This window comes from Toxotes jaculatrix, chromosome 3 (genome assembly GCF_017976425.1).
Source record: "Toxotes jaculatrix isolate fToxJac2 chromosome 3, fToxJac2.pri, whole genome shotgun sequence".
NCBI lineage: Eukaryota > Metazoa > Chordata > Actinopteri > Toxotidae > Toxotes > Toxotes jaculatrix.
The window spans coordinates 26,403,337-26,414,607 of NC_054396.1; the positions used below are offsets into that span (position 1 = coordinate 26,403,337).

General features: G+C 41.8%; 1 protein-coding gene across 3 annotated transcripts; it reads right to left on the bottom strand.

Moving 5' to 3' along the window:
- Window positions 1-564: 564 nt before the first annotated feature.
- rbbp5 (retinoblastoma binding protein 5) lies at window positions 565-11,224 on the bottom strand. Of its 3 annotated transcripts, none has more exons than XM_041033659.1 (14): window positions 11,083-11,224; window positions 10,144-10,169; window positions 9,768-9,940; window positions 9,379-9,519; window positions 9,073-9,235; window positions 8,807-8,916; window positions 8,422-8,541; window positions 8,104-8,257; window positions 7,877-7,948; window positions 7,578-7,695; window positions 7,094-7,163; window positions 6,170-6,405; window positions 5,800-5,877; window positions 565-950 (listed from the first exon to the last, which is right to left on the bottom strand). In XM_041033659.1, the coding sequence occupies exons 1-14, from the start codon at window positions 11,099-11,101 to the stop codon at window positions 898-900; spliced, it is 1,533 nt and encodes a 510-aa protein (XP_040889593.1). In that variant the 5' UTR covers window positions 11,102-11,224; the 3' UTR covers window positions 565-897. The 3 variants fall into 3 exon arrangements, with proteins under 3 accessions (XP_040889593.1, XP_040889592.1, XP_040889591.1); XM_041033658.1 differs by having other exon boundaries at window positions 5,650-5,877; XM_041033657.1 differs by lacking the exon at window positions 565-950 and having other exon boundaries at window positions 957-5,877.
- Window positions 11,225-11,271: the final 47 nt, after the last annotated feature.

The following is an 11,271-nucleotide window of genomic DNA, read 5'->3' on the forward strand; positions in this document are numbered from 1 at the left end:
CATATATTAAACAGCTTTGGTTACTAGCTACTTTTCACATTAAGATTTTACGCACAAAACATGGGATGAGCTTAGAAAATATGATTTAGTTTACTATCCAACAGTACATAAAATAGTTCAAATTTGTTCCTCCATGAATGACTGCAACAGAAAAATGCTGCTTACACATGAAGGCATCAGTGTTGATAATCCAGTAATGTAATATATGATTGCAGAAACTCACAAGCGGCAGTTTGTCTGAATTATGAGTACTTTTACGATTTTAATTATACTCACATGCTTTTACTTCAGAGCCATTATCAAAGCAGGACTTACATTTGTAATGGAGTATTTTTATAAGTAAAGTGAGAAATATGCTGCCTTGTTGCATACAACGTGTCAAAAATATGTGAATTGTCATGTCCTGTGTTGTGTTTACATTTTAAAAACAAATCATATTGGCTGATAAATCACTAAGAAACTTTTTTTCAGATTTCAAAAATCAACCTCTGCCTCAGAAATTCATCAACTGTCAGGATCTACAGATGAGTTCAGGCCTGAAAACAAAACCAAACAGCAGCTTGATATTTATAAATCAAAATGTTTTAATACGTATAAAAACAAGAAAGACCACACACACACACATACACACTATCAGAACACAGGCATTCTATACATGACAAATCCTAGAGACAGAGGACGTGAAATCTACTGTGACGACTCGGCCGCTTCACACTCTCCTTGTTGGCCCGTGTGTCATCCAGGCTCAGGGGTTTCCCTGTGACACTGTGCTGTGGCTGGGGGAGGAAATAGTCTGTACACCAAACCGGCTGCTCACTCACAGTCTGTACATGACATCAGGATTTGTCTCTTTGTTTGAGCCTATTCTGGCTCCTCCACAAGTGTACTCAGCACTGATCAGTCCATCCCTCCGATGTCATGCTGTTTGTACGACTGTGAGACCAGACTCCCTGAAAAAAAAAAAAACACAAGTACTGTTACACTGACACATCGTGAGCAATAAGAGGCTACTGTAAATGATCAAATAAACAGCAGAAATCAAATAGCGGTGTACTCCAATGTCTCGGGATAAATCCAGTATAATTTTCATAACACATTTCAATAACACAACAGATATAATAGCTAATTTTATGCTTTAATATTTCCTAATGTAAACATGTCTGTCTACAAAACTCTTTTTCTATCAGCAGGTATCAGTAACAACAAGGCCCAAAAGTCATTTTCAGAACTGGTTATCAGTTTGACAAACTGTCAGGTTTTAATCATTTGTCATAAGACAAAGGTGCTTAAGGAAAAACAGTACACTGAATCAGTAATTCAGCATTTTGGGAAATTGTCTTTTTCTCTTTCTGTCTGTGTTAGCCTGGTTCAAAATACATCTATCAGCACATCTAAAGCTCATGAATAAACATATATTGTGTTTAATTCTTACACAAACAGACATGTAAAAATGGCAGTCTGATAAACAACTGCAGTGACTGTGTGCAGTTTCCTAAAGCCTTGTCATCACAGTGAGTTTGCCAGCTTTGGTACAGTTGTGTCTGCACAGAGACTCAAACGGAAACTTGTGCTCATCGACCGTATCTGACAGCCTGTGCCACAGCCAGCGCCGCTGCACAGAAGCAACGGGTGAATGGATATAGAGTTGTTTGTCAAGAAGTAGTTTGTTAGTAAATTCCCCTTAAACAAATTTCATCTTTGAAGCGCATTTCCCAAAATGCTGAATTAATCCTTTAAGAATGTTTTAAGTGAGATGTCAGCTTTGTTTTCTTCTTCTTTCTTCTGGTCTTCAAATTTCATATGGCTTGATATGGCAGTCCTGCACATAATGGCCTATTAATTTAAGCTGCACGTCTTGAATTATGGGAAAAATCTAAATTTATACTTCACACCTGCAGGGTCACGTAGACAGAACTTTTAACGGAAGCTCACAGTACGACGAGTTCAGACATTAATGCCGACAGCATAAACGTACACAGTCAGCCCACGTCTCTCCGACACACACAGAAACAGAAAAGGCAGGACCTGAGCAGTGCCGCTGCAGACAAACGTTTATGTCACATGGCAAGCCCAAGGAGTGAGGTGGGAGTGGGAGCAGGAGGGTCAAAGGCCAAGCAGGAAGTAGGTGTAGACTAGCCAGCTAGCCTGCAGGGAAACAAGCTGCACCATCCCACTGTTAGCCACATCAACACCCGTTTGCCAACCACAGTACAACTTCACCAAAGTTTAAATGACGGCAAATTAGTCAGAGTAATGCTGAGGTTAGCAAGAGGTTATACAGTCATAAAGCCACAGTCTGGGAGGGCTAAAGTTATGTAGAAACAAGAGGAGTCACTGTAAATTCAGCTGCTGTGAAACTCCACCTGACTGTTTCTAATCTAATCTACCACTTTATTGGTGTTTCATAGTTGTAGATTTGTGTTAGCATATGTGGTAATATTTTAGTAGAATAACAATTACACCTCCGGCGATCAGTCTTGTGTTTTTAATTTTTTTTTATCTGTCAACAAATCCCATGAAAAGTCCAAACAAGACCGATTAATCGATCTGTCTCAGTACTTTCTGACTTCCCTAATTTGTCTGTGCCTGTCAGCTCCAAACGCACTGTTTCCCACTGAAGATATTTTTTTTAAAAAGGCTCAGTAATTTCCTAAAATTACTGAGGTCAACTATGTCACTACTGTCAGATGTTACTCAAACAGGATGCAACAGCTCATTCGTTGGGAACAATTCAGCAGAAGACTAACATACATTTGGTGGTCTGGTCTGAGTATTTCCCAGTGTGTGTGGGCGACTGAGTCAAAATAAACTACAGTGTTTTTGTCAGCCCATGGGATTTGTGGACAGTAAGAAAAATATAAATTATTTCTGGACCAATCCTTTAATGGTCATGATCTTGTGGAAATTGGAAAAAAAAATGTGAACCTCAGATCAGGGTACATCCTCTGATCAGTTTTAATATATCTCAGTGATTCAGTAGGAGCTCCTGAACATCTTTACTGAGTTTGGTGCTTTTGTGTTTACAGCTTTTTGTAAAAGAACATTCAGCCAAAGAGCTGAACTGTAATCTACCATTTTAGCATGAAAAGTAGCTGGAGAAAGCATCAACAGCTGGAAGGTTGAACCAGTTGTATCACTGTTCTTACTTAATGTCAAAGTTGGAATTTAGCTACGACAGAGCGGGCGTGTTAATTCTGAGAAGGCGCCTTAGTTTTAGTGCACACAGGAGACTTTAGAACACAAACAATAGGCCCATGCATTCCAATTCTAGTGTGTTCCTGGTATCCAACCCACGGCATAACCTCGTAGAACCAAGAGGAAAACAAATACCATCGGTCTGATAGATGGTTAGATAGAGAATAATTGTATATATCTTTACTTTAGTAAAGATATATTAGTATTTAGTAAGAACGTCAATCTGAACTGGATTAAGACTCAACCAAACAACAATTAATCAATCTGTGTCTCAGTACTTTCTGACTTCCCTTATTTAGCTCAAAACTCACTGTTTCCCACTGAAGATATTTTTTAAAAAAGGCTCAGTAATTTCCTAAAATTACTGAGGTCAACTGTGTCACTACTCTCAAATGTTTTCTCAAACAGGATGCAACAGCTCACTTGTTGGGAACAATTCAGCAGAAGACTAATATACATTTGGGGCTCTGGTGAGTATTTCCCAGTGTGTGTGTGTGTGTGTGTGTGTGTGTGTGTGTGTGTGTGTGTGTGTGTGTGTGTGTGTGTGTGTGTGCGACCAAGTCAAAATAAGCTACTTTTGTGTTTACAGCTTTTTGTAAAAGAACATTCAGCCAAAAAGCTGAACTGTAATCTACCATTTTAGCATGAAAAGTAGCTGGAGAAAGCATCAGCTGGAAGGTTGAACCGGTTGTATCACTGTTCGTACTTAATGTCAAGGTTGGAATTTAGCTACGACTTAGTTCTAGTGCACACAGGAGACTTCAGAACACATCGATCTGGTAGATAGATAGAGAATATATGTATGCATCATTAATTAGTATTAGTACTAATTAGAATTAGTATTTAGTGAGAATGTCAATCTGAACTGGATTAAGACTCAATAAAATCTATAGCTGCACAGAAACATTTATGCAGACAGCAGGGCAGATCGAATCAGGTGAACTAGATGACCTGTTATACACTTAAATGTGATTCAAGTGCAGGTTGCCATCATCATCTAAAAAAATTAGATCAGTTAAATTGCTTTAAATTCATACTGATTTCACAACTAAGAAATGCACCTCAGACCAAGACAACCGGAGTCCACTTGGCAGCAGAGTGAGAACTTTTCACGTGGCCTCGGTTGCTTAATTGTCATCAGAGTTCAACTGGCAGAATTCTCACTGGTTTTAAACCAAACAAACCAAAGGGGCATACATACCACCATGTGGTTTGAAACGCACCAGTTCAGGTGTGGACACTGTTTTGTTGGAGAGAAAAATAAAAACAATTCTAGCAATTTGCGTCTCATACAGTAATCATGTGGACTGCTACGGAATAGTATTCTTAAGGTGTTGTCAGACCTAACCGGTTTGGTTCAGTTATAACGGTTGGTTTGTTTTGGCTGGTGTGAAACCTCTCAGTTGGACTTGAGGTACATTTTTGGTGAGATCAAAGCAGCCAGACAATAGGACTGTGTGAGAGTAGATGCGTGATGTTTTTGAATATGAATTTAAAATCCAATCTTTTACTATATCCATTAGCTGACTGTGGGAACTGTCAAGAAAGCAACCACTATCTGAAATCTTTATCATCATGAAAGATCATCTGGAAACTATGTAAGGTTATGCCACATCATACTGTTCATGTTTACATATTTACATATTTACATCATGACTGTGCAGCAATAATAGCACGGCTGGAAGCAAACAGTGACACTGCTGCTTGCTCCACTTGAGCTCTTAGAAGTTTGGAAAAGTGAAGGAAAACGGCTCAAACAGCCACAAGCAGCCAGGAAAGTGTGAGGAAAAACTCACAGCGCAAGCAGAGAACTGCTTTTTTATTCATGTATCATAAATATTGTTATTGCAAACATTACAGTATCTTGCAATATGCTTATGATATTATATGGCCACAAGCAAGGTGATATGTGTGTGCAAAGGGATTTAAAAAGAAGCTGTGGAGTATTTCTGTAGTTCCTTATTAGATGGAAATGTAGCACCCACACAGTAGCTTTTTTCTCATAAAGTCACAGTAAAAGAAAACTGTCATCATCATCGTTTATGACAGATGAGCTCCAGTTACTGGACTAATAACCTATTTATAATTTCTTGGTGATAAAAAGGTCAAACTGTGTAATATTAGTCTTCTCAATGAGGATCAGATGTAATTTAGTGAAACATTGTTCTCGTGTTTGTTTTGTGTTCTGAGATCCAGACTGTGGTTTTACAACAAGTGGGGATCTGTCAGTGAGCTGTGTGGTTGGGAGGGACGGGGGTGGGGGGGGTTGGGAGTACAGGAAGGGAGGGAGCGGGGTGGGGGGTTGGGAGTACAGGGAGGGAGGGAGGGAGCGGAGTGGGGGGTGGGGTTGCTTTGGAGACAGGCCGGGGTGGTGAGGTGTCAGTCAGACTAGCAGGGCAGCAGGACTAGCAGAGCTCCCAGACTCAGCAGCAGCAGGGGCGGTGGCATGCTTACCTGTGGCCAGGCCCCCCTCTGCCCTGCCCTTCATCCCTCCTCCTCCTCCTCCTCCAACTCCCGGGCCAGAGCTGCCCAAGGCTTCCACGGGGAAGGAGGGCCGTTCGCCCCTGTAAGGCTTGGGCCTGAAGGGGAAGTCTTTGTCTTTACCTTTGGAGCCTTTGGGCCGACCTGCTGTCTTCTTCTTGGACTTGCCATCCCCCTTCACACCCAGAAGGGGGTGCACCTCTGATAGGAGAGAGAGGACAGACAGACCCAGGGTCAGATTTGTCACAATAAAACAAATGTCAGATAATTTTCATTTGTTAATACACACATGACAATGATGAAGCACTGGTATTCAATCACCTCTGTCAATATTATACTGTATTATATTGTGTATTGTATTATATTGTACATTTTTACAGCACTAATTCCATTAGTACAGCAACGGAGTCAGTAATGGTTCTGCCCAGAATCTGAAAAGTTATGCGACATAAACACTAAAGAATGTTTTCTGTGTTGTCTTCTTCTCTCTCACCATCACTGGGCACCCCCTGGAGTTCAATGGTGGTGGTGCGGGCTTTCTTTTTGGCTGGGCCTCCTTCAGATGAAGGCTGCCGCTGCTTCTTGTCACTTCCTGCCAACGCGTCCTCTGGGCCAGAAGCCTGGACCGAGGCGTCCGGTGGAGGACCGAAGGGGTTTTCCTCTGGATCCTCAACCTCAGGGGCAATGGGCAGGTACAGCAGGGCCTTATAGTCCTCCAGCTCCTCATCGCTACAGGAAACAAACACAGACAGGACTCTCAGTAGTTGAACAGTTAATTCAGGCAGGCCTGAACTGGAACCACATGGTGAGATAAAAAACCTAAGGAATGTTGAATTGTTGTGACAACAGGAGTAATGTTTATTATGTCAGTTTTGTCAACATTCAACTGCGAACAGTTCTGGCCCATCCATCACTTGATGTCATGAAGATACTCATGAAGTACTGATAGTCCACTAAGATCATTAGGAACAAAAGAAAGGTACAAACTGGCTCAGGAACTTCCTTTAAGTTATAATTTTTAAGTTCTAGTAATTTTTGGATGAAATTACTTTGAATCGATGCATGATAATGAAAGTCAAAGTCAGCTGCTCTTGCTCTGTCATCTCACTTTTTTAAAAAGTCCACTTACTTCCTTCCTCATTAGGAGAGGGAACTTTCTAAGAGCAGACTCTTTAAAATGTGATTGATAGCTCTGGTAAAAGCTTGTGGATTTACCTTTAGCTAAGATTTATTTGAGTGAGCTGGCAAACTGCAGTGTGGAGCTGCTGCTGTGGTTTTGGTTTTATTACAGCATTTGTGAAGACACTGTTGGCAAGTGCTGAACTAACACCAAGCTGGCTTTCAGTTACAATACTTAGGACTAGGAGGTTCTGATGATTCAGGGACGAGCACTGATGCAGTAGGTTGTCTTTCTCACCTGCTGCAAAAAGCAACTATGGGGTCAACAGTGGTGACATCCACCTCTTCATCCTCTGCAGCGTCTGCACCTGCAAAGCGAGAACAAGATAATGTCAGAGACATCCAGAGAGAACCAGTGAAACTAGTAAGACTAGTAAGACCAGTGCATCTGGCAACAGAGCAGGTGATAGGACTAATTCAAATGTATGTGATATTGAGGTTGTGCCAAACGGACAGAATAACAGGCTGTCTTATCAACCATCAAAAATAATTCAGAAAGGAGTATACAACAGACAATGGTTTTGAATGTTTTGTGACTTTAGATTACCCCTGGAAAATAACGAGGAGTAAGATACTATTTGTTTTGCTGAGATGTTCCTGGAGCTGTTTAACCAGTGTCCATTATTTGTATTAATTCTTTCCAACTTATCCTAAATCTCCTTTGTCCATTGCGCTGGGGGTGTGTGCGGGTGTGCACTGGCTGTAGCGTGTACGTGTTTTACCTGTCTGCTCAGGTTCACTCTTGTCTTCATCCTCGATGTCGAACTCAGACTCTCGCTCCTCGTACTCCACATTCTCATCCAGTTCTTTGAAGTCTGGAGCAAAAGCGCTCCAGTTTTCCTGCAGACAAATAAATGTTCACACACGAACTACACCACGATACCATCCCAAATTTTTGACCAATCACATGAAGCCAAATTTGTGATTCTGAGTATGAGAGACATAGAAGAATCAACACTGAAATAATCTGTGACACTGTTCATTCATGTAAATCCAGCCTTCACTATAACTGTCTACTTACCACTTGGTTCTGAGCCCAGATGGACACCACTCCACTGGAGATGGAGGCAATAATTGGACGGACAGGATGCCACTGTACAGAGGTCAAAGGTTAGATGGATAAATTATCTTATAGTAAGCAACACAGCGTTTCAATATAATAGAAAATACACCAATAGAAGTGATGTTAATAGTTAAATTCCTACACTGTGCTCTAACAAGCCTGAATTTCAGTTCTGACATCCTTACAGCCACATCCAGCAACAGCTCTCCTCTGGTTCCATGCAGGATCTTCACCAGGTTTCCAATGCTCTTCTCCCAGATGTAGAGGGCGTGCTGCCTGGCTGAACCAGCCACGATGTACTCGCCATCCCCGGAGAAACAGCAGCGCTTCCACGGAGTCCTGAAAACAAGGGAGGATGACATGAACATACAAAGACCAGAGGACGAGACAGATGCAGTGCGGCTTGCCATATTCGATTACCGCAATTTCCCACAGATAAATATTCCAATCCCCAGCAACAAATGTCTTGTTGTGTGATGGAACGGGATCCTGCGGTGGCATACCTGTTTACCAGGTCCTGTAGTTTCTGCATGGGTTCAGGTTCACCATCTCGACCACAGGTCAGTATCTCCCTGCCGTCATACACTCTGATGATCCGGTCTGCTGTGTTTATGAGGAAGCAGCTGCGCAGAAAACAGGACAGGTGGACAAAGGACGGGTAAAATTAGAGACAGAGGAAACGAAAGCACAAGAAGAACAGCTGGGCCTTTTGAAAAGAGTCTCTGATCTTGTGTATACACAGTGCCATGGATCTGTTCCTCAATCCACATGGAATCAGTTAGACTGTCACAGAAGACAGAACTAAAGTAGAACTAAACTCAGTGTTTAGAATGTGTCGTGTTCATTCGTCCAGGTCCAGACACAGAAAGACCTCCTGCTGCCTCTCACCTGCCCTTGCGTGCAAATTCAATAGATTTGATGGCAGTGGTGTTGCTGGTGCCAGTGGTCACTCTGAAGGACGCCACCAGCTCCTGCGTGTTTGTGTTCAACACCAGGATCTGAACAACAGACAGAGGGAGACACCAAAGTCAGAAATGTTGCTATTTTACACACAATCATCATCAAATTCTTATCCACTTGCGTTGTCTTGAAATGCAGTGGTGTGAATGAATGGTGTACCGTAAATAAACAGTCTGACCAATAGAGAGGCTGACCTTTCCTTTGGCATTGCCAGTATAGATGTACTCGCCCCGTCTATCAAAGGCTGCCACCACATTCAAGTCCGAGTCATCGTCCACAGGCAGGACAACATGTTTGGAATCTGACAGGGTCAGCAGGACCGGGGCTGACTTCATGGGACACACCAGCACCTTATCCCTAAAACAAAACAGAATTTGTTAGTTTAAAATAGCGAAGTAAATTAGCTTATCACCGATCAACACATCCGCACTGCTGTTCATGGTGTATCTGACCAACAGCTAAACCTCTGATGTGTCGACAGATGCTGTCCTGTCACTCACATGTCTCTGGGGTGGTACTGCAGTTTCAGGATGGGTGAGGGGAATCGGAATCGCTGGTCACAGTCTCCAGTCAAGACGTCCCACTGCGAGACAATGTTGTCTGTGGAGGCGCTCACCAGCTTGTGACCATCTCGACTCCAGCTGCACATCCGCATATACGTGTACACACACACACACACAAATATTTTTGTGAATGAACATTCCATTCTTCATCATTTTAAAGTTATTTATGGTCTCTGTCACATCTAACTCTCTTATCTCACATTTTAAATGCCAACATAGCTGATAACACAACACAGCTTTTGTCATTAACTTGTATCGATGCTGATTTAGTCAGATGACACCACAATCATGAAACAGTGATTTTATCACCATATGCTGTGTCTCACCATAGAGAGCAGACTGGGTGAATGTGTGCGCTGATGATTTTGGCGATGCCCCGTGTGAGAAAGTCCCAGATGACGATGCGACCGTCGTTGCAACCCACAGCCAGCAGGGTGCCCCAGCGGTTGAAGGTGCAGGTGAGGGCCATACTGATACAGTCCAGAGTGCCATCTGCCTCCTAACAATACACACGACAACAATGAAACCTCAAACAGAAATTGTATCACCACAGAAGCGTTCCAGGAGTAGCTCAACATATGACTGTGGCCTAACATAAAACATTAAACTCCATCTGTATACGTGTTTAGATGATTTTCAGTGAACAAATATAAACCAGGACTTCTATCGAGCTCATGTGCACATTAGGAGCTGGTGGCTTACCTCTGGATAGTTCTGTCCAAACGATTCTAGGAGAGGAATAACAAAGAAACAGAGATGAGAAACACTTTTGCAAAATAAAGTAACATTCAAACATGAAATGTGCACTAAAGGGACAGCTGGCTCAGAGACACAATACAGCCTTCCACTTCGTTCATTCTCATAAGCACGGCCAGACAAACTGTGTGACAGAGCAGAGTAATTGGGCCTTGAAAGAACATTATGCATACTTTATCCGTTGGATTTGTAAAACCTTTATTCTACTTGCAGAAACAGAAAAGAAAAATCCCTCATACTCGAACAGACAAACAAAATCAGGCCCAACTCTGCAGCACCACACTGCGGGAACTCAGGAAGATATGTGCATAGTTCTGAAAACAGAAACAAGTATGATCCCGGTTGACTATATTTAGACTTGTCACACCCGGACTAGATTAACATGGATACATACTATTTAATACCTCTCTTAAGGTTTGTAAACTGTTTTTTTGTTAAAAAAAACAAAACAAAAAAAAAAACAGGAAAACATGTTAAAGAGGACAACTGCAACTCGTGGTCATACTAACGTTATGGGAATAACGAAAGAAGAAATTACCAATAAAACGTAAGATAATGCATCATAAAGAATCATTCCATTAAAATACGTTAAGAGACAATGTATGGAGGCTAACGTTAGCTAACTGGCACCATATCTGCTTCCATTTAATAACAAACGTTTACATATACGTATTTATCAGACTCAGATAATAGGTTGGGGCCCATTTAAAGTAAAAAGTTTAACAGAAAGTTATTTGTGTGGTTCTCACAATTAATGAGATTTTATTTTAACTCCCATCGGTTGGTGTTAACATGCTAGGCTAACTAACAATGCTAACCATAACAAGCACATAGCGAAACAGGAACGATGCAGAAAACAAAGAAAGGGTTTTTTTCCAAAATTACCGAGCAGTTCTAGATTCATCGCTGGACGACTGAGGATCCAAAGTTCCCTAACAGCTGGGTTTCAATTAATATTTCACTGGTTTTCAATCGTATTGACTTCTGTAGCGACAGCCGGGAGACTGGCGCCGACCCTCAACTGAGGACCCCAAACAATGCGACGTAGAATATGCCTGAACCAAATTCATTCCA

What these genes read in the sequence shown, in the direction of transcription:
- rbbp5 (XM_041033657.1), bottom strand. An exon ending in TCTGGGCTCAGAACCAAGTG is followed by an intron (nt 7,696 to 7,876) that starts GTAAGTAGACAG and finishes ATTTGTCTGCAG; the next exon opens with GAAAACTGGAGCGCTTTTGC. An exon ending in ATAGTTGCTTTTTGCAGCAG is followed by an intron (nt 6,406 to 7,093) that starts GTGAGAAAGACA and finishes TGTTTCCTGTAG; the next exon opens with CGATGAGGAGCTGGAGGACT.